This window comes from Neodiprion fabricii, chromosome 1, assembly GCF_021155785.1.
Source record: "Neodiprion fabricii isolate iyNeoFabr1 chromosome 1, iyNeoFabr1.1, whole genome shotgun sequence".
NCBI classification, from domain to species: Eukaryota; Metazoa; Arthropoda; class Insecta; order Hymenoptera; family Diprionidae; genus Neodiprion; species Neodiprion fabricii.
Window position 1 is genome coordinate 13,182,821 of NC_060239.1, and position 25,473 is coordinate 13,208,293.

Genomic DNA, 25,473 nt, shown 5'->3' on the forward strand with positions numbered 1-25,473 from the left:
TTCGTTTGACGGAGTAACTGTTATTCCATTTCCCAGAATGCATCGTTTCCGCAACGTCAGTAATCAGTTGTGACTGTCGAGCGAAGGGAAAATGTCGGCACGTTGGGGGCTGCTGTGCCACTAGTGACTGTCGCCTCCATTTCCCGTTAATTTCCTATTATTAGTCATTATTTTGAACTCTTTAGTTACTTCGTGAAACCTTCCTTATTCAGAAAATTTTCTGTACGAACATTTATCAACCAACTGGACGCGGGACGGTATTATTTCTGTGGCGTTTTGTGCGTCTTCGTCGCGTCGTCGTCGTTGTGTGGTAACTAAAAAGAGTCCAACATGTCGCTCGCCAACACAAAGATTGAATTTATCGTGGGTGCAAAATATCGGCTGATGAGGAAAATTGGATCCGGATCATTCGGTGATATTTATCTCGGGATCAACATCTCAAATGGCGAAGTAAGACACTAGTAAAAAAAAAAACCATTTTACGTTAAACTCTCCTCTGTCAAAATTCCCAGTTAAACTTTCCGTTCCCCGCTCGGTCATCGCAACAACAAAAACCCGACACTCACCGTTATGTCATGACAGAACCAGAGAGATAATCCACTAATCCACCTGTATCAAAACTCACTTTACCATTTGGTCACCATTTTTTATTGTCAAACCTAATGCGCGACCTTGTTTGTTGCTAAGACTGTAGATGAAAAAAAAATCAAGCAATAGATGGTTGTAGATGACGGGATTGACTAATAGCATTTTCTACGATTCGCTAAAGTAGGTTACAGGCTGTACAGTTATCAGGAAGAGTGACGTGATACCTCCTTGCACTGTTACCATAAGCAAATAAGATAGACATTATTTTAACAGTGATCGTGAAAATCAATTTCCGAACTAAAACTCCGTCCTTGACGTCCGACCGCAAATTGAATAAAAATTTTCACCTGAATTACCACGTAATTTCCGTTATTTGTAATCATCCTGCTGGTCTGGTGTGCCAGATAAAGTTGACTAATTTTCACGATCAATGACGAAATTAGGAATCCCCAATATTGCAAGTAGGTAGAGAAGAGAATTCTGAATAGGGTACAACCCTGCACAAAACACACAAAATGAAACACTCATATTTGTAATGGTCAAATATCCATTTGCAATTCTTTCGCTAAAGCATGTCATTCGTTGTAGTATTAAGGAATCAGATACACTTGAAAATTTTATAACAAATGTATTTCCAACCTTATATTTACTTTCAATTATACGGGATAAAGTAATCAGCAACCTACTCAGAATGTGAAAGCAATTTATAAATGCAGCAGCAGTAGGATTGATTCTGTAAAAATGTGTTAAAGTTCACGAAACGTTATATGCAAAAGTAACGATAAGCAAGGTCAATGGTATTTATGTAAGCGTTAATTCATACACCAAAAATCAACTAGCAATTTCAGAAAAAAATTGCATTTGAAATATATATCATTCTAGTTTTTCAGTCTTACCATTTTGCAAAAATCATACCAAATTGCTGTACTGACAGGAAATTTTCTGTCAATTAGCTTACAAATTTCAACTTCAATGTCAGCAATTTATAGATCAAATAAAATGAATATTTATAAATAGACAAAGGTTGCATTGTGTTTGCTTGTTCCTCTGACAAATTGCATCAGCTGATAGTACGTATAATTATGTATACGTCAAAACTGCGGATATATTTTTGAAAATTTATTGGATTTTTTCTGGATTTATGTAAATAAGAGCATGCTCACACAAATACCACATCAAAATATCAAACATAAGTATTATCATGATGGAGTCACAATGATAATGGATATGTATTGGTATAATTAGGGAAAAATTTATACACAACAAGGTTAAATTCAATTCACAAAAAAGCTTGTATTATATTTTGTTCGATAATACTTTAGGAACTTATTGGTTAAACTTTTAACAAATATTGCAAAAAAAAAAAAAAAAAAAAAAAAACTTTGAAACACATTAAGGTAGTTGTCGTGAAAAACGCGTACAGTCAGAAAATTCTGAAATTTTGTATATTTATTAAGGACATGATAATACAATCACCCTTAAAATTTGAAGTCGATTGACCCCTTCTAACTCGAGATACACTTAATTAAAAATCGGTTGATTAACATGGAGAGTATAGGCACAACATAGTGCTTGTACCAATTTATCAGTCTTAATAAAAAACTAACTGTCAGAAATTTTCAAAAAACTAACAGTCACTTAATGTTCGTGTTCTGAATTTTTAGAAAAAATGAAATAAAATATCGTCCGTCTCATTGTCAATAAATAATAATGTAAAGTTTAACAGTTTATGACAAAGTATACGTCCTAGCTAGTTGGACAGAAACAACTTGTCAACGCTATATGTGAGTATGGATATTATTTGCGCAGTAAATTCAAACGGACGGAGGGACAAATGGATATACAATAATATTTTCAGTACTCATATATTTATTGCTGATAAAATATTTAAAATTTTAACTTGTACAAGAATAATTTGAACACAATCTTTGTATTAAATATAAAGGAAACACAGTATACAATAATACAGAAGCATCTGAAAATTAAACTTGTAAATATTATTAATAAATGATATAAATATAACGCGACATAAAAATTTCCTTTAATCATATGTGTTTTTTATATTTTAAAAAATGAAAATTTTTGTAATTATATACTTATCCGTAGTGACTTTTACTAGACAAGAAAGAAATTAAATATTAAATAAAATTTAACGTGAAACTCACATAGTCATTACAAATAAAATATATTGTATATTTTTGGTAACACAATAAAGAATATTAATATAATCTTTGCGTTAAACTTAAATTAAACACAGTATATAACACAACTGAAGTTATAACTATAATAAATGAAAGAAATATTACGTGAGTTACATATATTGCACTTAAGGGGTTAGGTGGGTTTCAAAAACTCAAAATAGGTACATTTTTATGAATTTTTTTTTATTTAATCGACAGAATATTTCATTCCATCAATTTAACACATAAAAGATACATATTTTATAAGTAGTTCGTGAAATTTTCATTGAAAAATATTGAAAATTAAGGCGTGGACACGTCGTCTGCTATGACCCCTCAAAAAAAAGTTCTCTCGGCATAGTCAGGATAACTCATGACAGATTCATCTGAAATACAAAAACCAAAAATTTTCTGTTAGTAGATGCTTAAAACTCGTGCTTGGGCGAAGGAAAAAAAAAAAAAAAATTACATTTTTGGCGGCGTTGAAAACAAAAAACCCTTATTTTGAGTAAAATTTGCACCCTTCATGGCCTTGAAAAATTACTTGGAATAGAAAAAAAAAAAATTCCTTCGTTCAATCACGAGATAATGCTATTTTGAAGAAGTGTGCAAAATTTGAAAGAGATCGGTTCATAAGTTTTCGAGAAATCGTGACTACCGATTTCAAAAATGTAGTTTCGAGAAAAACACGATTGAAGATTTACATTCAAATAACATGTCAATAATCGTACTTACACCGTATAATGATGCAAACCCACGTTTTTTCCACGTGCCATCACCTGACACGGTAGCATCCGTCGTATCTTCAACATTATTTTCATCACACGTTAATTTTTTTTCTTGATTTGCAGCAGACAACAAAATTGATTCGGCAACAGTTATGACGCACTCATGTATTTTATCAACATAAAAATTGTACGTTGATGCATTCAAGAATGAGGAACTTATATCCATTAAACCACAGAATTTTTTACATCCGGCAAGTCCTAAGCCTAGTATTCGCATCACAAAAATAAACGAACAATAGCTAAGCAGCTGCCTCGATATACCTGCGTCACGCTCGGTTATAGCCTGATGGGTGAAAAGGGTGAAATCCAAAGGCTATATCTCTTAGAATATGACTCGGATCGTTTTGAAATTTTAAAAGAATATTCTCAACATATTCAATTATAAGATGAGCAAAAAAAAAAAAAAATTCGATTTTTTGAAATTTTGAAACCCACCTAACCCCTTCATCACATATATTTTCGGACTTAAAGTAGGTTAGGATTTGCGCAATTCATTACAGAAACATTCACAATAAAAGAAAAACATACCGAATACAACTTTTGTGTTGAGATCCGAGTGTTTGCCACTGTCTTCGGTAACATGAACTTTACCTGTTTCAACTATATTTAATATACAACACTTCTTACATTGTATAAAAAATGTGGAATGAAGACCTGAACGGATTTCTTTTTTTATTCTCTTTAAAGATAACGTTTCATCACAAACTTTGCACTCTAAACTATCTGCAATTTCATCGACGTCAATTATACGTTTCCCAACTTTCACGTTAAAATCATCCTCAGTTTCATTTTCCACTTGTGATTCCATTTTTCGTATTCGGCCTTTATCAATTGATTTAATCAGTCATAGACGTTTATCTAACACGTTTTTTTTTAATAAAACTTCCTTTATATCTTAAATTTTCTGACATTATTTCACTTATTGTAGACGCAGTTAAAAACATAAACACAAACCACTGAATGTACGTATCAATCTATACTGTACATAGACTTAGTCTCCAATATATCAAGACTGTTGAGGCCTAAGAAACGTTGCCGGATTGCAATGTATAAAAATGTTTAAGAGTATTGGTGTATACGTGCATATAAGTACTGTGTGGGTAACGACTTCATGGGTACAGTCTTATACGAAAATTATAGCACATTCTGCTACAAGCTCGTGTGCTCTCTAACCGCGCGCATGATACAACACTTTCTTACAATATTGTACCACGACAACTACCTCAACTTGATATTTTGACACAGTCCAAATTGTTATTGAGTGTGAAATTCAGTAGGATAGGGAAAAAAATAAGAAACTTTCAACAACTTTGAAACTGATGTCTATGCCTGAGTCCTTTTCAATTCATCTTTATCTGCAAACCTAATTCAGAAATAAGTATCGTATTAGTTAGTAAAGTTATTATGACGATTTCATGCTTAGGAAAAACCGTTATTTCGCGATTTTGGAATTGTCTGAAATTCAGTAAATTGTTATAAAACGAAACACACGCATATTTCAAAATCTCAGTTTATTCAAAATGATTGTAATATTAAGAAAGTAGTGAGCTTTTCTCTAATATTTCATTGCGATAACGTTACTAACTTCAATCTTGTGAATAAGTAGCAGAGTAATGAAAAATTTTTGCAAGAATCAAGAAAACTGCTCGAAATTTATGCCCACAAATGTGAATGTTCCTTACTTAATTAATAACGACTTTGTTTCAGGTGTACTAACTGTGCAATGAAAATATTTACATCTTTTATTCTACCTCAGAACAAGTTGTTAAAAGCCATTCAATTCATAGCGATAAAAGATTTGAAAAATTGCTAACAGTCAGGGAGTTTTGTGTGTTAACCAAAAGTAGAATATTATGCTTAAGCATAAAGAAATCACACTTGCCAGTTTTTGAGCCGAGATTCAATATCCCATAATTATCATCAAACTGTTACTAATAATTATGTGTTATGTGTTGTGTTAGAATCATCGCATACTATTTATAATGATAATTGATTTGAGTAGCAGGAAATAATAATTTATAATGTTTACAAAAGTGTAGATCGTCCTTTCGTTATATGATATAAAAAATCTTTCCATACTAATACTAGTGTCTGAAAGATGATAATAACCATGGTTAAGTAATAAATATAGGGAAGAGTGGGTAAAATGGGCCTCGTTTACAATTAAATAGGATTTCAAAAAATGTCAATAACGCTTGAAATGTATTTTTAGTCCGGAGAAAAAGGAATTTTGTTCTCGAGATTGGTCTAACGTTATTCCTTCCTCAAAGGGCTCAATTTTCCCCCTCCCATCAATATAATAACATTAACCGAAGAAAAGAGTATTTATATTATAACTTTGCTACCTGAAACTGCAGTTTCAGAGTGGTACAAAATGGATGAGGTTGACGTTAGCTGAGATATTTGTAAAGATATATTTTTTAGGAAAATTGACTGTTATTTCGCAATCTTCAGACTGTTTGAAATTTAGTAAACTGTATAATATAGCATGAAGAATCTCATATTTTGCTTCAAAATTGTTTTTAAAATTGAAAAATGGTATTTTCTATTGCAATCTTTCCTTACTTTAACGTTATTAACTGCAAACTCATGAAAATGGTGACTGTTATGGGGAACAGCAGATTGTTATCTGGTGATTAGTCCCAGTATTAAATTCTAATTTATAATCCCGGGATAAACTTAACACCCTTACACCTTTTAAAACCCACAATTCATGTTCTTTTTCTGACATTCATAAGCTTTGAGGTATTGTTTGAACAATAATTTTTTGATTCCTAAAATTGTGATAATCAATATCGGCCAATTCTTCGTTTCTAAAATCCATTGCAATTTATTGTTTCCATGTCACGGTGATGCAATAATGAGGCTAGAATTTTATTCGCTTGTTATTTTTCACTGTGTGACAAAAATCATCATAAAAATATATGGTCAGTTTAAAAATCTATCGAAGTATTTATTCTTAGAAGAAATCTGGGGATAACATTTTTTCTCCACTGCTTAGATTCCACTTGAACAAGCAGCAGACTGGTGCAAGAAATTGTACGTATATTTTTTCAAAACTTAAACCAGTCTAAGATTAACCTGCCTATAAATGAGGGAATGGTCAAGATATATATATATATATCGAGTAGAGAAAAATATGAATAACAACTATGCTGCAAGTTATTGCCTCGTGAGGCTAATTCTGTAGCACCTGAATATGACATTTTTTTGATATACTGTCAATTATGTTTATTGAACGATGAATGTTGCTGGCTCAGGCTTTTCATCTTGTTCATATATTTATTATTACATTAGCTTTCCCAATTAAAACTTGTGACATTAACAACTCATGTACTATTTTATAACTCTGCTATAGGAAGTTGCAGTGAAACTGGAAAATATGCGAGCGCGCCACCCGCAGCTCCTCTACGAATCCAAATTATACAAAATCTTACACGGAGGAATCGGAATACCTCACATACGATGGTAATTATTATACTAGATTCAAACTTGTGCATAATAAGTGTAAACTTATTAATCAGTATTAAGAAAAACGAGTTGAAAACATAGTCGTCGCTTACAGTGAAACATAGTACCTTTTTATGGAAGGATTTCTTACAAACCAGGAAAAACAAAACAAAATTGGGCGATATTAAAATTTTGAGACATTTCCAAATGATTGCAATACGATGCAAAATATTTTCTACCCAATCAGTGTTAGGCGCTAAAATCAATTCATGTTACAAGGTGTTCAGTGGTCAAAAAAAGCCTGCATACGCGAAACAGAAGTTGAATGTACATCCATACAACTGTAAAATTAATTATAGTCTGATTTGCATGCATAAAATATTTATTAGGCATAAATGGAAGCCAGTCTACGAATGAGCAAAAAAACCCATTTCAAAGTTTTTACAATTTATGAATGATTAAAATAAAATGTTGATTTCTTTGCTGTATAAAGGGTCCATGTCGATTTTAAAATCTTAGACTTGTCAAGGAATTCTAAACTGTTCAGTCACTGGACACCTTGTGTTGCAATTTAGTGATAATTCACTTTACTATTAATGAAATTCATTACATGATCAGAAATATAATGCCGAAATTTTTTTAAGTAGATATTAATTGGTATTAGGAATTTCGTAACGTTACTGTAATTATACATTTTTAGCAAAACTTATTACTTTGCAAATTCAGGATTTTATGAAATTCACTAAAATGCAATACAGCAGCATAAACAATATAGAGCATTACTTCGTTCATCCAACCTAATATCGAGAGAGTGGAGCTTTAATCAATCGAAAACCTGATGAACAAGGTTCTACTGTACTCATATGTTGTAAATTTAACTCCTCACTTCCAAGATATTTTATAGTTACAAACTGCTGGTTTTTCGTCCAATGTTTTCCTGTGCTAACGTTACTAACTTCATCCTTTACATTTTATTTAACTCTTCACAGTCAGATTAACAAATTATTTCACAGTAGCCACACTGGATCTAGTACCCAATCAGTTTGGAAAAATGATTGTGAGATAACTATCCGTCCGATGTGAATCAAAGAGTTACACAACATGCCTTGAACATTCTAGACTGTGGACGAAAAGTCGGTTCATAAGAAATCAAATTGCATTATGTTAAAAAATATTCATAAAGGAGAAAATGCTCCAAAAAGACACTTTCACTCAAAAAATCATATCGTTGTCAATTTATTATATTATCAACTAAAACTTGGAGGTGATACCCCTTACATGCGATACTTGTGAGAAAAAAAAAGTAGTGGCATAGTGCACTTTCCAAAGAAGCTTTTTCCTGTGCGCGATGCTGCTTGATCGGCTGTCTGGTCAACACTGACACTTCATTGATGATTCAAATAACTTACAACTCGTATTTATAGGGGATAGTTCTAACCCCCGGTATATGGCTACTGAAGTCTCATTTGAAGCCAAAGACTATTAGATACTTAGATGAAGCTGAAGGTAGCAGCCAGAGTTAGCAGCCAAATGTGTTAAACTTTTTGGAAATAGAAAAATGCAGTTTAATTTTATCCTCATTATTCTATCAAAGTATTGAGGGTTCAAGATATTTCACAAAATTTTGATTTTCAGCCTCGACTAACTAATTCGAATGAACATTAGAACGTTTGACTGCTAATTCTGGCTGCTAGCATCAACTTCGTGATATTTAAGCCGAAAGTTGATAGATGCGTCGATTCTATTCAGTGTGAATACAAAGGCTTAAATAATGAAATACCCTTGTGTTACAATTTTCTAGCTGTCACAATCTGTATAACAATCCTTTGAACATAAATCCATTTTAAAAAATGTATATTTCTAGTTCGGGAAGCGTTTTCCAGTTGACAAGATGATTTTCTAATTGTGGCACTTTTTGAAAACTTTGTAAAATCAAACGCTCTTGCTATTCCAGGTATGGCCAGGAACGTGAATATAATGTGCTTGTTATGGATTTGTTGGGACCTTCCTTAGAAGATCTCTTTACATTCTGTTCGCGAAGGTTTACGATAAAAACAGTATTGATGCTGGCTGACCAAATGATTGGACGAATTGAATTCGTCCACTGCAAACATTTTATTCATAGAGATATAAAGCCAGACAACTTTTTAATGGGAATCGGGCGCCACTGCAATAAGGTGAGCCAAAAAAACAAAATCACTAGGCGTATAATGGTATATCTCTAAATACTAGTACATGCTTATACTGGTACCAAGGCTTAAATACATGGTTATTCAGATGTAGCGTCGGTACGTGAAATACTTGTCGTTTTTTGTATACAAATGTTTGTTTGATCAATAAATGCATTAGCGTTCCGAAAGAAAATCTAATTTAAATTCAGCATGCTGCAGTCTTAAATTTTGCACATCTTTTTATCACTATTATTACAGTCCCTAATATTTTTTTCCCAATCAAAGTTCACGGTACCTTATAAATTATTTTACAGCTCTTCATGATAGATTTTGGACTAGCAAAAAAATACAGAGACAGTCGCACCAGGTCACATATAATATACAGAGAGGATAAGAATTTGACGGGAACAGCAAGATATGCTTCAATTAACGCCCACCTTGGCATTGAGCAAAGTCGCCGTGATGATATGGAATCGTTGGGTTATGTTCTCATGTACTTTAATCGAGGATCTTTGCCTTGGCAGGGACTCAAGGCTGCTACCAAAAAGCAGAAATATGAAAAGATCAGTGAAAAGAAGATGTCCACTCCAGTTGAGGTTTTATGTAAGGTGAGTTACACGATTTGAGATAGTCTCTTCAAGTCTCAATCCGGTTTCTTCGTTGACAAACACATTCAGGACCAACAACGAATTCGTTTTCTCCGAAAACACTTTTCAACTTTTTTTATTTATTTTTTTTTCCTAATAAACAAGTCTCGAAATTAAAACTGTATTCAGATATTCGGATCAGATTGGAAAGGATCTGAAATAAGTAGATTTTTTTATACAATATACAAAATTTTGTATCGGGTTTCTAAAAAAACTTTGTAAAATAATGGAATAATTGATTCATTCAATCTAGAATATTATCTTGTTAACAATTTACGCGTTTTGTACTGAGGAAAACAGCCTATGAAACAATTTGCAAATAAAGTAATTAAGTATAAGTCATTGTAAGTATCAGACAACTGAACAAAAACACTAGCAGTAACTCCTATTGTGAAAAATGTGAGGTGAATATCAGTTACATGATTCACTTTCCGACACAGAAGCTAAGTCTGTCAGTTGTGTTAATTCTCTTAATAAATATTGACACAATTATTTATTTATTTATTTATTTATGATTCTAGGGCTTCCCAGCAGAGTTTGCGATGTACCTGAACTACACACGAGGGTTGCGATTTGAAGAGAGTCCTGACTACATGTACCTGCGACAATTGTTCCGCATATTGTTCCGGACCTTAAATCATCAGTATGATTATACTTTTGACTGGACAATGCTAAAGCAGAAGGGGGCCAACCTGAACTCTGTCAGTGGTCCATCTACGGGAGGTCCAGGCATACCGAGCCAAGGACCACAAGGTCAGGGCCAAGGTCAGACAACTACTCAAGCCAATGCCCAGACAGGTGCGTCCATTGGAACACATCCTACTGCATACAAGTGACGATGGTTACCTGGTTAATACTCTCATATGAAGCAGCCCACCTTGTCGAAACATTGAGGTTTCTTTCAACAAAATTCAGAATTAAACAGAGCCTTATCCATGACCATTTATCGGTTATCAATCGATATCCAATACATCCAGTCATATTCCGTCAATCAAATTTTATACGTTTGAAATTTATTGAACAATTTTCTTCAGAATTATGTTTTCCGTATAAAATTGGACTTAACCTTTTCAGAACTGTTGTCCATTTCAGTGGATATACATTTCAAAAATTCATAACTAAAGTTTCACTCATCCGATTTTTCTTAAAAGATGGGTTTTGTCAACAGTTCCAGTACCTATCTGAAAAAAAATATATTGAAGACTGTCCCTTCATTTAAGTATGTTTCCTAGTCATAGAACTGGAGCTGAAGTAGACGAAAAAAGATGCGTAACATTCTCGTTCTCGTTTCGATTTTTATGGGCTATTTGAAATTAATTTTTTCACTGGAAAAATAATATTTATGTTTTTGGAAAATTCTCAAGTGTTATGAAAGATATATAATAAGCTCGGCACCTATTAATGCACAGTTGTAACCTTGAAAAACATTACACCTCCACTGTAATGGACATGTGTATAACTTTTGATATAGGTTTAAGGAAAATCTAAAAAAAAATCAGATATAGTAGAAAAATGAAAATCGAAATATTAAAAACAAAAAATTGCCACCGTTAGATTTTATTCAGTTCTGAAAGGGTTAAATAGAAGACACTTACACATTGAGTTGAGCTGACCTTATTTAGACGTAGAACATCGACGATGAAGTATTTAGTAAATCAAGCACAAATGTAGTCCAAATCCTATCTTAAAGCATCGATCTTGCTATGCCTCTCCTGAGATCTTGAATGAATTCTTGAAAGATGAAATTAGTCAAAATCATTATTACGTTGTAAATTTAAGTCAAATTTTGCAATAAAATGCCAAGGACAATTCTTAGGCAACAACCTATGATAAAATACGTGTAATATAATTCAATGATTTAGATACACATCTTCTCACCAGAAATTCTTGGATTTATTCTAAAACATAGATCACATGATTTAAAAGGTGATTTTTTTTTTTTTTTTTAAAACCCCATCTTGCTCCAAAAAGGAGTGAAACAAACTAAAATTTGAAAAATATGAGAAATGCTGACTAGAGATTAGATTTTTCTCTATTCCTCAAAACATCACGATCACGGTGTTACATTCTAAACCCCTTTTTGATTATTGCAATACAATTACTCTACTTCCTTTTACTTACACCAAGGCTCAATATGCGCTTGATGTAATCTGTAAAGGGCCTAGCCGGGGTTGCATATGAAATATGCCCCTGAACCGATGTGGATTTACTATACGCCACATTTTAGAGCTACCTCCAAAACCTGGTTCACCCAAGTTTAAAACCTCTATTTATATTATTACGCTGGAAACTCAGAATAATGTGGATTTCCGTTTTTTCGCGATTACTACGCCATTTTTACTGTAAAAAATATGAAAAAAATTGGAGATCTGGCGGATATCGATGTACATACTCCAGAATTTTGTCGATTTTTTTCGGACCAAATTCGAGCTGTGAAAAATCTTTTGAGGTTTAAATTGTCGATCTCTTATTAAGTTTGAAGAGTGACTAGATTCTTTTTTTTTTACAGTATGTTCATTGCGTTATTTTTGATTTCCTGTAATTTTTTCAGATTTTTCGGAAAGGTGCGTCATTGTTAAAAAAATCAAAAACTAATTTTTCAATGGTTTTTTGGGGGAAAAGTAACTCAATGTCAACTCAATCATTGGGGGGACACATTTCCGTGATCTCATGATTCTTTGACATAGGTAAAAATATTCCCTTATTTACTAAATGAATGAACAAATTCATTTTTGGTTTTATAATATTTTAGCTATAATAATTTTTCATCTGTTTGAGAAGTATATCAAACAGATTTGAAATTACATAATGTAAAAGATGTGTACAACATAATGTATTCAGTCTTCATCACTATCATCATTGATAACAGGATTGACCTGCCAGGTTTCGAAAATTCTACTTAATACCTCTGCAGGCCTTATAATTTTCGCGAGATATCGAGCATTAGATAAATAAGAAATTATTGCTGCTACGTGTGAACAACACCCGACGGTACGACTCCCGTTCGCACATTCGCAATAATAGCGCTTGATGCCAAAGTATCCAGTTGAGTTGGGGACATAATCGATGTAGCATCGATAAGTTTTACTATTTATGTGTCGCGATCTGACTTCGATTTTCAGTATATTGCTCTTTTCTTTGAGATTATGAAGACTAATCTTATTATCGTCATCGATAATTTCTGCCAAGTATGACACTGCTTGACTCAATTGGTACGATCCAGTGAATGCTCGATATTTCGCGAAAATTATAAAGCCTGCAGAGGTATTAAGTAGAATTTTCGAAACCTGGCAGGTCAATCCTGTTATCAATGATGATAGTGATGAAGACTGAATACATTATGTTGTATACATTTTTTACATTATGTAATTTCAAATCTGTTTCATATACTTCTCAAACAAGTGAAAAATTATTATAGCTAAAATATTATAAAACCAAAAATGAATTTGTTCATTCATTCAGTAAATAAGGGAATATTTTTAACTATGTCAAAGAATCATGAGATCACGGAAATGTGTCCCCCAGATGATTGAGTTGACATTGAGTTACTTTTCCCCCAAAAAACCATTGAAAAATTAGTTTTTGATTTTTTTAACAATGGCGCACCTTTCCGAAAAATCTGAAAAAATTACAGAAAATCAAAAATAACGTAATGATCATACTGTAAAAAAAAAGAAGCTAGTCACTCTTCAAACTTAATAAGAGATCGACAATTTAAACCTCAAAAGATTTTTCATAGCTCGAATTTGGTCCGAAAAAATTCGAATAAATTCTGGAGTATGTACATCGATATCCGCCAAATCTCCAATTTTTTTTCATATTTTTTACAGTAAAAATGGCGTAGTAATCGCGAAAAAACGGAAATCCACGTTATTCTGAGTTTCCAGCGTAATAATATAGATAGAGGTTTTAAACTTAGGCGATCCAGGTTTTTGAGGTAGCTCTAAAATTTGGCGTATAGTAAATCCACATCGGTTCAGGGGCATATTTCATATGCAAAACCGGGTAGGCCCTTTCGAATTCGACTAGACTTTAATTTTTTATTATCACTCATGCAAGTATGGTAATATGTGGTTTATGGGAAATTAGTGCTAAATAGGCGGGAAAGTTTCCAGGTGGGTCATTGTTTCAAAATAATTATCACTACTCTGGTATTTTTAAATATTTTTGGTTCTAGAGTAATAGAACTATGCTTAAAAAGCTAGCTCTATCTTTGACTGAAGATTCGCAAAAATGGTCACCCATGTGTAAATTAGTGTGATGCTCTGTTGAGACTAGATATGCCTGGGAATAATAAAATCTTACACTTACCGACGCTCTTGTGGGATTCGGTGGGATTCTATTATAAATGAATCAGTAACTACAGAAAAGTGCAATTCCCCCAGTCCACTTCACTGCCTCTTGACTGTCTTTTTAAATTCAAGGGCCCCTCTGTCTTGCTAAATTGAACAAATTTCACAAACTCGTGAGTCCATCTATTTATATTTCACAAATTTTATAACACAAATATGTCACAGCCACATATTTATATCAGCTCATAGTTTTTCTTTGGACTATATTGGTCATACCATTCACATTCGTTAAAATCGTATAATTTTTATTACAATTCTGTTCAACAAAACCAATCTTTAGAAAAAAAAAATTCCTTACGTAATCGGTATGGAATCAAAATTTATCTAATTGAAACCCAATTACAATCTAGCATTTACTTGAAGCATTAAAAGTAGTCACAATGTTTCTTAAAACCTTACACGTTAAAAATGTGAGATTTATTTTACATAGAAAATGAAAAATGCTTACAATAGTAGAATTTGCCATAGGTTTTGTATTTAAGAATCAAAAGATTTACTTTTGCACGCGTAATCATGGCTCATTTCACGTTGTTACTCTGAAGTCTAACAAGTTGGATAAAGATCTGTTATATTCTTCCTCTTGAATACCAAAACCGTCCTCACTGTATTTCTATCTGTCAGATCACAGCAATATTATCTATATTAATTTGGTAAACTGTGATTTGAACTGTTTAGTTGATTAGTTTCGGACAATAGAGCAGCGAGTGGTCCAGCGCCTGTGGAGTGGAGATCTTCTCTGTGTACAGCATGGCATTTAACTGTTGATTAGACGAAAGAACTAATTGGGCTAAATTCACACCATCTAAACAATGAAACTTCATAAATTCTGAACTCTGTTTGAGATTTCTTTTTTCCTTGGTTTTTTTAGTAATTACTATTTTTTTATATGAGAATATGAAAAAATACAGATACTTTGAAGAAAAAAAGCCTTAGTTTTACAGAGTATCATTGTTTTATTTGTTCTTGGTGTCAATGGACTTATTATTGAAAAAAAAGAACTAGCCATGGGCGAGAGCGAAGTGATCAAAAAGTTCCGAGCAGCAGGCGTCGCCGTAGTTCTTCATGCTGAAAACAACTTAACGAAAAAGGACTAGCTACACCGTCTTCCTATCCCATTTACTTCATAATAAACCAAACCCTACTGTTGAAAAACTTCAAAAAACCTGTAAAAAAAAAATATACGAAAACTTATCTAAAGAATGCAACATCCCACACAATTGTTTGGCGAAAGCTGTACTCTGAGTTTGTAGCTTAAATTACCGTTTTTATTATATAAAATTTGCCAATATCGTCAAGCACTTAATTTCAATGGATTAAATTTTACCAAAATTTACTCACTTGAAATTTATATGTGCCCTGAGTACAAGAAAGGTATTGCTCGATTATATTTTATCTCATTTGACAAAAAAAAAAAAAAAATGATGAATTTTTCAAGTCACTTACAGAGGTGGGTGTAGATTGAATTTTAGACATTGTAAAGGTCTTGAGTACAGGTATAGTCATTGATTTCCCTAACTTTTGTAATTTTGATTTCTCTTTAACGTTTGCCTTTACATCCGATTGTTGAGTAAATCAGGAAAATTTTTTCGTTGAATGTTGCTGCTACTACTACTACTGCTGCTGCTGCTGCTGTTACAATCACTACCGAAGCATATAGTAAAGAATAAGAGACATGAATAAATAACAATAGTCCTGTGTAGCTGAGATCATACTTGTAATATGCTAACAGTGATTGAATATTCATTGCAATCGATTCTTGTAGTTGTCGATTTAAGTGTGACCAAACAAAGGTGTACCAGAATAAAATGATACACTTTTCATTTTTAAGAAACCTGTCTATGAATTGATCGATATGTCTTGCTTCGATTACGTTCTCATACGTATGGGACATCTCGATCAAGATTCTACGTCGATGACTCAGATTGGCTTTATAATGTTTTGTATGGAAGTACATGAAGAAAAACGCAATCTCAATTTTTTTCACAATTTTTCGACCCAGCGTATCTGAAGTATGATTTGAAAACTTGGAAAAAAAACCCACTTTCTAAAATCCGAAACAATTCAGAAAACATCTTTTAAAATATAAGAAAATTTTTGATTCCTATTAGAAAATGGAGATTTCAAAGCTTCAAAAAAAAAAAAAGATTATTATTGGATTGCATTTTTGACACAAAAACGAACATAAAAGCTCATTATAATATCTCTGATCAGATATTTTTCGGCCCATATTATAATGAGCTTTTATGTTCATTCTTGTGTCAAAAATGCAATACAATAATAATAATAATTTTTATTTTTTATTTTCAGAAGTTATGAAATCTCCATCGATATATTTTCGACATAATAGGTGTCGAAAATTTTGATATATTTTGTAAAATTTTTTCTAAACTTTCAGATTTTAGAATCTGGGATTTTTTCAAGTTTTTAAATGATATCTTAGGTACGCTGAGTCGGAAAATGCTAGAAAAAATTGCGTTTACGTTTTTGTCATGTAATTGTAGAATCTCGATCGTGATATCATAAAATGCCCCGTATACATATGTTTCATATACGTATGAGAGTAGAACAATATATACCTATGTGTGTGTACATTCTTTCTTTATTTGAGATTATTATGAACGTGGCGCACTAATTGTCAATCAACAAAATCTTTAATATTATTTCTATGTAGTAGTCATAAAGTATGCCATTATGGTGGCGTTTTCGTGCCATAAAATTGAACTTGACGGATAAGTGTTCAATTGGACATAAGTTCAATTTTACGATTGGGAAACGCAGCAATAATGGCCTACCTTACAATTACCATATTGAAAAATAATGTTCCCACTATGGTCGTGCAACTTTCCGACCTTGGTACGAGAGCTGCTATTCTTTCAAATCATATTAATTCGAATTTTTCACAATATTTATTATTTTAATTATATCGCTTGAATGAAAACACGTATTGTTTATTCATGTTCACAAAATTTATAGTCTAAATGCAAAGATTTATCGAAGAATTTGGATTTAATTATTTTAATGTTTTTTGCTTAACTGGAGTTGATCCGCTGTAATCTAACACTCCAAACCACGCTTCTACTTGTGACTAACTGATGCTAACATTTCAACAAGAATTTTTTTCTCGTTTGTTTCAGGAACGCGTTAAAGCTCCGAATGCCCCCTGATAGCCCTGAATCAGTTGCGATTGCTAAAAGTGCCCCGAATGCGAGACTTAACATAAAACTGACATTGAATACAATGAGCTGAATTACATGTAAAGTATTTGGATACTAAAAAGACGACATTTTATTGAATGAACAAAACAACGTTGTTCATAAAGTGAAAAATTTAGGGAAAATTTTTAAGTAAAATATAGAAAAAATTTAAAAAAAAAAGTGAATTAGCATTGGACCATTTTCAATGAATGCTTATCAGAAAATTCAGAGCTGAAGCAAACTCAATTTCCTATCTTTCTAGTATTTAAAGCTTTCCTCATAATTCAGTTCGACGATTGATTACCCGGATGAGAGATTAGGCGTGAGGTTGGCTTGTTTTCGTACCATTGCAGTGATTTCCATTATTCATACTTTTGTGGTAAATTACAAAATTAAATATTCAAAAGATTCCTTACGCATTTTCATTCAATACACACTGTTGATTTTGCAAGTTCAAAATCTTTCATTGCTGCAAAGGCTGTGCAAAAAAGTTTAGTATATATATATATATGTATAAAATGTAAAATGAAGGAACAGCATTATTATATTAAGATTGTTCCTTATTACCGTACAGGGAAATGTTTTAACTTTTATTTTTCTCCATCTCAGTCACCTTGTTATTTTAAGCCAGCATATTGTTTAAACCACAGCTTTATTCTTTAGATGAACACAAAAAATCTCAACTTTGATGTTGTCTGTGTCTTCTTGTAAATGTTAGAATATGAAGTGTTAATTTGGTTAATGAGTGAAGGGTGAGGAGTCTTTAAACAGCATTGTATTCGAAATACCATCAATGCTATAATAAAGGAAAAGGTTTGCAGGCTGACCTCGTACTTACTCTCACTATTGCAACCGTTTCTTGTGTTTCTCGCGTGTGTCGAGAACAAATAAACAAGTGGCCAGAAAGCCATTGTTCTGACTGCGCCAGGATAGAAATTGAGAGTCTGAATGCAATAGGCCCAACAATTCACAGAACAATTTTAAAATTAAGAAACAAAAAAATGAAAACCATGCTCAATAAAGCACGTGTTTATTATTATAATGAGTCGAAAATTTAAAATAAATAATAATTAATGAACAAACGAATGAATGAGTGAGTGGAAAATGTGTAAATGTATTATGAGTGATAAGTTAATTAATAAATTAATAATACATGCACATGATACTAAATGGTATATTATAAAAATACGACAGTAACTAAGATATGAGTTATTTCATAAATATTGAAGGTTTATTGCTCCCTTTCTCTCCGTAAATAAAAAAACAGAATACTGATGACAATTTAATATTGTACTACGTGTCTGATCATCCTTTCAGATAATTTGACCACTTCCCTCCGTTATCCCGTATATTTCCTGATATCTAAATTCAATTGACTATCAACAAATCTATGTACAATACATACGCGGTTTCTCCGTGTGTACTTTTCGCGGTTTTTAGAATTCCCAGGTATGTGATTTTTACTACTGTCAACAATATTCCTACACTACCAAAAGAAGTGACATTCATTATGCTAAGAGGATTGCTCATGCGACTAGATATATTCACTTTAGGAATAACTTAAGGAATCCCGTTGACAGTTGTTTGGCGATCATTGGAAATCAGCAAGAAGCTGTTAGATGTGACACCGCCTCACACCGTAAACAGCATTGAAAGTTGCCCGAATGTATTTGCTGACTGACAAGTATTTTGGCGAGTTACTGGGATATGGTGAATTTGTTCCGATAGACAATCCATGGAAAACTATAACAGAACTCATTGAGAATTGCAGAAATAACTTTCTATATAAGTTCAAAGACACTAGCCTCGGGCAGGTCCTAGAGGTTTTCTCTTGAACTCTGGAAATGAAGTGAAGATGTTCACTTTAATAAAAAATACCGTGGATTGTTGGATTATAACGGCACCACACTGAATAAGTACCTCAGAATGATTCTTTATATTGCGTTCTGACACATCCAAATTAAATTGGTTCAATTCTGTTTCACGAATGAATCTTGCCGTCTATGAGCTAATGAGCTTCCGTATCTTATACATCTTAATCTGTCTGCATTTCAATGTTATCTTCTACACCTTCTACATTATTGACTTCCTTTAAGACTTAACTTCTTGGAGAACCAATCATAATCAGAGCATAAACCTACGTGTTTACACCTGTCGTCATCTTAACACCTCTCATGACCTGACTCATTAAGCGAAATTACTACGTTAATGGTTCATGAATCCTATTTAAATCATATTGCTTACTTGTTCCAAATCATCCTAAATATTTACAAGCTCTATCCACTTTTTGTTTTCGGTGAGTCATGAATAAAGGACAAGATTTGGTGTCAGCATAACGTTCTCTTGAGTAGTTGGGATACTTCCCCCTCGATCTTTCCTCTTCACCATCACATGGTCTCCCTGGTAAAAATGCTAGATAGGCGAGGCGGTCTGGTCGTTTTAGAGACCAATTATTTGGACCCTATCGTCTTGCTATAGTTTGTATCTGTACCTATTCGTAATTTATCCATACGCATAAGATGCAAAGAAATCCCTATACTTTTTGTTTCCGGTCTTTATAGGCATCTATTTCAATCCTACGCATATCAATAAGTTACGAACAACGTTGACTCAAGATATATAATTTTCAGTCAACATGTTCTACTAGTTACAATTCATTGAAATGGCTTCCAAATAACCAATGCCTTCTCAATCATCTGTTTAAGCTACTAATTCCACTATCCACTGACTCAATTTGCCTCTTTTTTTGACATTAACTGGCGATTCTTGCATCTTAAATATAAAATATCTGATAGAACAGGTATGCTTACGACAAAGAGAAGTCACTCCAGTCACGACCAAACCCCGCCAAGAATTTCAGATAAGAATCATTCAAAATGTCGGCTCTTAATTTTATTTTGTTTTCTTTCAGGTTTGAGCTACAGATTTCAAATTAAGTTATCTTTGCACCCAGTAAATGAGAATAATCTCTCGAAGATCCGTCGCACGTTCACACAAATTTATTTATTTATTCATATTTCCACATGTCTCAATCTTGAATTCACAAGGATACTAATTCAAAGCTCATATAACTCTCAGACAAGGAAAGACATTCATAGGCAGCTGAGTTCAGCTTCTGAATCCCGATTGGAAATGTATAGTTGAGGGTTAATCACTTTTAGTGGTTAAAATTACTCTAGACCACCAACTATGTTTATAACGCATTTTTTGTTGATTTTTGGTACAGGAATCAATTAATATAATTAGGTCACCTAACATGATGGTACGTTGTGACGATTTGTAGTGGAAATTGGAGAAGAGACAGAACGGGAGAAAGACAAGTTTGGATCGAGAGAGTTAGTAGATCTACGTAGCTCGAGAATATAAGACGTGTGACAATAGTAAGTTGAAGCGTAAATCCTGGCCAGGTAGAAATTTTAACAAAATATAGGACTGAAAATACAAAGACTTTAATCACAAACTTTTTTACTCATTTTTAACGTCCCCACCGACTTCTGTACATATCTATATGTCCGACTTAAAAACCTCTCTCGTCTCAATTTTATTTTACGGAAAATTTTCTCCTTACTCATCATTTTATCTTTTTAGTTATACATCTGCGTGTTATTTGTTATTATGTATTTTTTTTTAAAACTATCAGGCTAAGTTTGTTAGACCTGCGACTAGTAGTGTCCCTTTTATACTGTAACCATAGAATAACGAATTTAAGAAAAAGTGGAGAAGTAAAAGAAAAAAATCGAAGTTCCAAAAATGATACAAAAGACTCAATTTCTCTTGGTGTCTGATTTTATGTGTTTATGTCTTTTTCTTATTTTATTGCGTAGATTGTAGAATAAACTAAAATCGTTACAACGTTTGTTGAAAAAACATGTGTTCGGCGAAACTTGTAACAAGAAATTGTTGAAGGCAAATATCTTGAGAAAGTAGATAGAAGAGGGTGATGCGATACGAAGAAAAAAAATCAATAAAGACTAGGTTGATGCACCGGATGTAGACTCATTACAGAATAATCCTCTATTGACTTTGCGACAAAAATCGGCTAAATTAATGCATAAAGATATAAATTTATTGCATGCAAGCATTGAAAGCCATTTACGTGCTGATGGCACAGCTGTACTATGAAGAATACAAAAACATTTGAACATAGAGATTAGAGACAACAATGGCGAGTGAGCACACTACCTACCTATATAAACACGTCATAATACTAATTTGTTTAAATATACTGCAGAAAAAAGACAAGTTATCATAATTTCGTATTGAATGTTCAGAAAGTTGCGCAAATCACGCTATTATTCACCAAACTGTAAATATTTTCGACTTTAATTCATTACCAGTGGTCAGAATTTGGTAAATAAAGAGGTGACGAGGAAATAGAACAAGATAAAAGAGAAAATTCATCATTTATGTTAGTATATCGAGATATTTTGATATAGGAGTGTGTTTTTACAAGTCTTACAGCTTTGGTGCACCAGTCATCAGGCTGAAAACGCAAAAATTTCGGTTCCAAAAAGAAATTTTTTCAACAATTACTCTGCAGTCAATAACTTTTCATCAATGTAATGAGAACACTGAATGGTCATGGTTAGCACTTCCTATATAAATAATCGAAAGTCTGTGTTCATAGAGTTGATTGTCGTAAATGATACCAGCAAAGTAATACAAAGCAATCAACATACCATGAGTAAGAGTAAAAATGCTGGGATGGAAAATCTATTAACTGGAAAAAACCGTTTCTTACATCATTTTTTGCATTAAGATCATCATTATGAATGTTACTTCTGATACATAGAAGCTCCAAGGTTCATGAATTATGTTCCAAAATTAAGATATTCCTCCGTAATAGAATTAGAGACTAATAGACTATAAGGACTGAATATGATAAGAGAGATAGAGGGCAAAACTGTGTCAGAGAGAAAGGCTGCGATAAAGAGATTTGCACATGCAACGAGCAAATGACTAGTATTTTGCCATTGTACACTGAGTCTTTCTCTCACGAGCAACCGAGCAAAGGAGATCAAAGTAACAGCAGTTTCTGAATTCCAAGTTTGTTGACCTGTTTTCCAATCCTGTTTTTGACGAACCGATACGATTGGCATGACTATCGAATCTGGGACTGGGTCATATATAGCAAGCTTCAGCATGGCCAGTCTTGCTCACTGCCCCCCCCCCGCCCCTTTTTCTCTCCCCGGCAACTTCATTTAAGAAATTTCTACAGGTTTATTTTGTTATTTTTTTGTTTGATCTTTCTTTTACATCCATAAATCTGTTAGTGGACGAGTATATAGTGAAGAGATTACGTTAATAGCGAAAAATAAATCTTCATATGAAACCTCTTTTTGACTAGCCTAAAGAGCAGTTAAAAAAAAACTTAACTTAAACAACAACGGAAACCGCATTCAATAATTAGTTGCTAAAGCTTTTATGTTTGTGCAGCCTGCAAGCAGGAGAGACTTCATGTTGAACTCAGTAGAATTGTTGATCACTTGCGAATCTTGAAGTAAAGATATCATACAGGATCATTTATTCGTTGCTGAACAAAAGCATGAGTAACGCAGCAGTTTCAACTGTCATCCGCATAAATGACTCTCGGACCCAAGTCTCGCGTTCAGCAACACATAAATGAGCCTATGACATATACGTTTTTGTTTCATTCCAGTGTGATTTCAGGTAAATCTCATATTGAAATTTATCTACTTGTTTTACGACATAAACGCTGACGAAAATTTGACTTACAATGAAATTACATTTGTGTGCACTGGTCTCTCATTTACAGTCACATCATGTAAAGACTAGCTATTTACTATCTAAAAATACAGTCAATTGGTAAGCGAGCATGTCTAATAGCAAAGAAGGGAGTGTATTTTTCTTAGTTCCGGAACACCTAAGTTTATAGTTTGGTTTTGCGAGGGACCATTGTAGGGAATCTTTATTTTAGCTGCCATCAGATGATCATGGCCTGCCATTGCTGCTGCCATCTCGAGACTTGGAAATACTGCAAAATCTGCTTCCGCTCTACCACCTAGCCTCCTCTTCACTGCCTCCTCCCGTACTTCACTCTGTATATCAGAATATTGTTTTCAAACATTTATATTGATCAAAATATAACTGAAAGATAGAATGGACGAAAGTTCACAGGCACGGTCTCATACACAGATCTGGACACTCTTGTACCAGTTCCACGCTTTCAAATGTGACTTATTTATTATGCAGCATCTGCAAACGTAGATCAGAGACTCCGAGCGTATATACCATGGTACATATATTCGGCGAGCTGAAGACTAGTAATAAATCTACCGATTCTGACCACTATAACATCCACTTCATTTTGGTCACACTTTTTCTGATGGAGACCTATGTATGATACTGTGGAACGTTGAAATTTTACTATTAAGCGTATCAAATTGACACTCACTGCTAGTTGTTCGGCGCGGTGTCCGAGTTGCTTGACTACTAGTTGCTGATGTAACAATTGATAGGCAGGATTTGCCTTCTCCAAAATAGTTCCTTCTCTATTGATATCCCGTTTACGCGTCAAATCAGGTACAACCGGGAATAGCATTGCATGTTGCACTTCCTGTGTACAAAAAGAATCGTTTTGGTTTTATGAGTTACCCATTCTCAATTTATTTGCATGTTTGTTAAATTTTTTTGAACTTTAGTAAACATTCATGATTTGAAAGAATATAGTCATAATTTTACTAGACTGATCAATAGAAGGTGAAAAATTTTATTTTGGTAAACTGGACCTAATGTTTTTTACCAAATAATTAAGACAATGGTGTAAATCACTACCGGCTTTACTTTGTTTTTACTACAAAAGTCTCAATTTCAAGTGTTATAACTTTTTAACACTGTTACAGTCATATTGTTGAACTTGAGAACTGTGGTTAAACATCTTACAATCGTTCCTAGCCAAACATAGTGGAAGACTGATATATTATAAAAGTTGATACCGTCTAAACCACTCAGCAAAACTGTTTTAAATCAAAATATTTCTGCATCTTACTAGATACACGCATAAAATAAAAAAGTGAACAAGCACAGCCATTAAAAGTTGGCAATACAGTAAAATGTCTATTATCCGAACTTCAATTATCCAAATGACGATTTCGTTTATTTGAATGGTTGGTTATCCATACGACTATGTCTAACGCACTAGATTTCGAGGTTTTTCAATGAATTTTACATTTGATGATAAACGAGCTAGCGATCTGAAGTAGGCGGAAATCATCTACTTTATCCCAAAGGAATATAAAAAATGACGGGTGCCTATTATATTCGGGAGCTTAATATTTTCGGGTAAATACGATACTTACTTTGAGGAGATTATTCTTCTTCAGCTGCAACTCTTCTAACTTCGAATCTACAGATTTTTGTTTCGCTACAACAGGCAAAGGTGGAAGAGCATTCAGTTTTTGTTGCAGAGAGTCTGCCAATAATTTGGTCTTGTGCCTGTGCTCCGTAGCCAATGCTTCCCTCAATGCATTCACTTCTTGCAATAGGAATTTATTCTCCGGTGGTGCACTAGCTGATACACCTGAAATGCCTATAGTACTTGCAGCACTTTCGGAACTGGCGGCAGTAGCAGTTGTTGATTTTTTTCCATAAGATTTAAGCTTCTCTTTGAGCTGACCCCTTTCATTTTCTAAACTGTCAATATCTGTTTGCAAATGGTCCATGGTCTCTTCAAACTCCTTCTCCTATTGGTAAGAATAGAAACTATGAAAATATGGTATGTATAAATCCAATATAACAAAGTTGAAAACTTGAAATTGCATGGAATAAGATATCTGTAAGACTTAGTGTATATAGGGTACGACATCAAAGTTGATTTTTAGGAAAAAAAAGATTGTGCCCCAAATGCCTTACGCCGATGCATGAATTCAACAGGATTTTAGAAGAAAGCATTAATGCCCAAAATACCACTGCAATGTCTTCAAACAGCAAGATTCACATTGTTGTAAAGGGAGAGCGAACTGATTCAAGAATTGTGAAAATCTATCAAGAGACAATGTACTCAACTATTTATTCTACAATCTCATTGGAGTGGTGTCAACCACGCAGCAGTAAGTATGATTTATAATTTCTCAAAATTTTCTG

General features: G+C 33.3%; 2 protein-coding genes across 8 annotated transcripts in view; one reads left to right on the forward strand and one right to left on the reverse strand.

Moving 5' to 3' along the window:
• The first annotated feature begins 57 nt into the window (after positions 1 to 57).
• LOC124187748 (casein kinase I) lies at positions 58 to 18,656 on the forward strand. 4 transcript variants are annotated; one of them, XM_046579832.1, is made up of 7 exons: positions 58 to 450; positions 6,558 to 6,595; positions 6,915 to 7,024; positions 8,961 to 9,183; positions 9,492 to 9,785; positions 10,346 to 10,622; positions 15,173 to 15,669. In XM_046579832.1, exons 3-7 carry the CDS (start codon positions 6,939 to 6,941, stop codon positions 15,268 to 15,270), a joined length of 978 nt encoding a protein of 325 aa, XP_046435788.1. In that variant the 5' UTR covers positions 58 to 450; positions 6,558 to 6,595; positions 6,915 to 6,938; the 3' UTR covers positions 15,271 to 15,669. The 4 variants fall into 4 exon arrangements, with proteins under 4 accessions (XP_046435788.1, XP_046435786.1, XP_046435785.1 ...); XM_046579830.1 differs by lacking the exons at positions 6,558 to 6,595; positions 15,173 to 15,669 and adding an exon at positions 17,311 to 18,656; XM_046579829.1 differs by lacking the exon at positions 6,558 to 6,595.
• LOC124187747 (dynactin subunit 1) overlaps positions 17,214 to 25,473 on the reverse strand; it is a 30,852-nt gene continuing 22,592 nt past the window's right edge. For all 4 annotated transcript variants that reach the window (XM_046579828.1, XM_046579826.1, XM_046579827.1 and 1 more), the window contains 3 exons: positions 24,690 to 25,073; positions 23,786 to 23,947; positions 17,214 to 23,429 (listed from right to left, as the gene is read on the reverse strand). In XM_046579828.1, the coding sequence (XP_046435784.1) occupies positions 23,211 to 23,429; positions 23,786 to 23,947; positions 24,690 to 25,073 (765 nt within the window). In that variant the 3' untranslated portion in view covers positions 17,214 to 23,210. The remainder of the gene's footprint in view (positions 23,430 to 23,785; positions 23,948 to 24,689; positions 25,074 to 25,473) is intronic.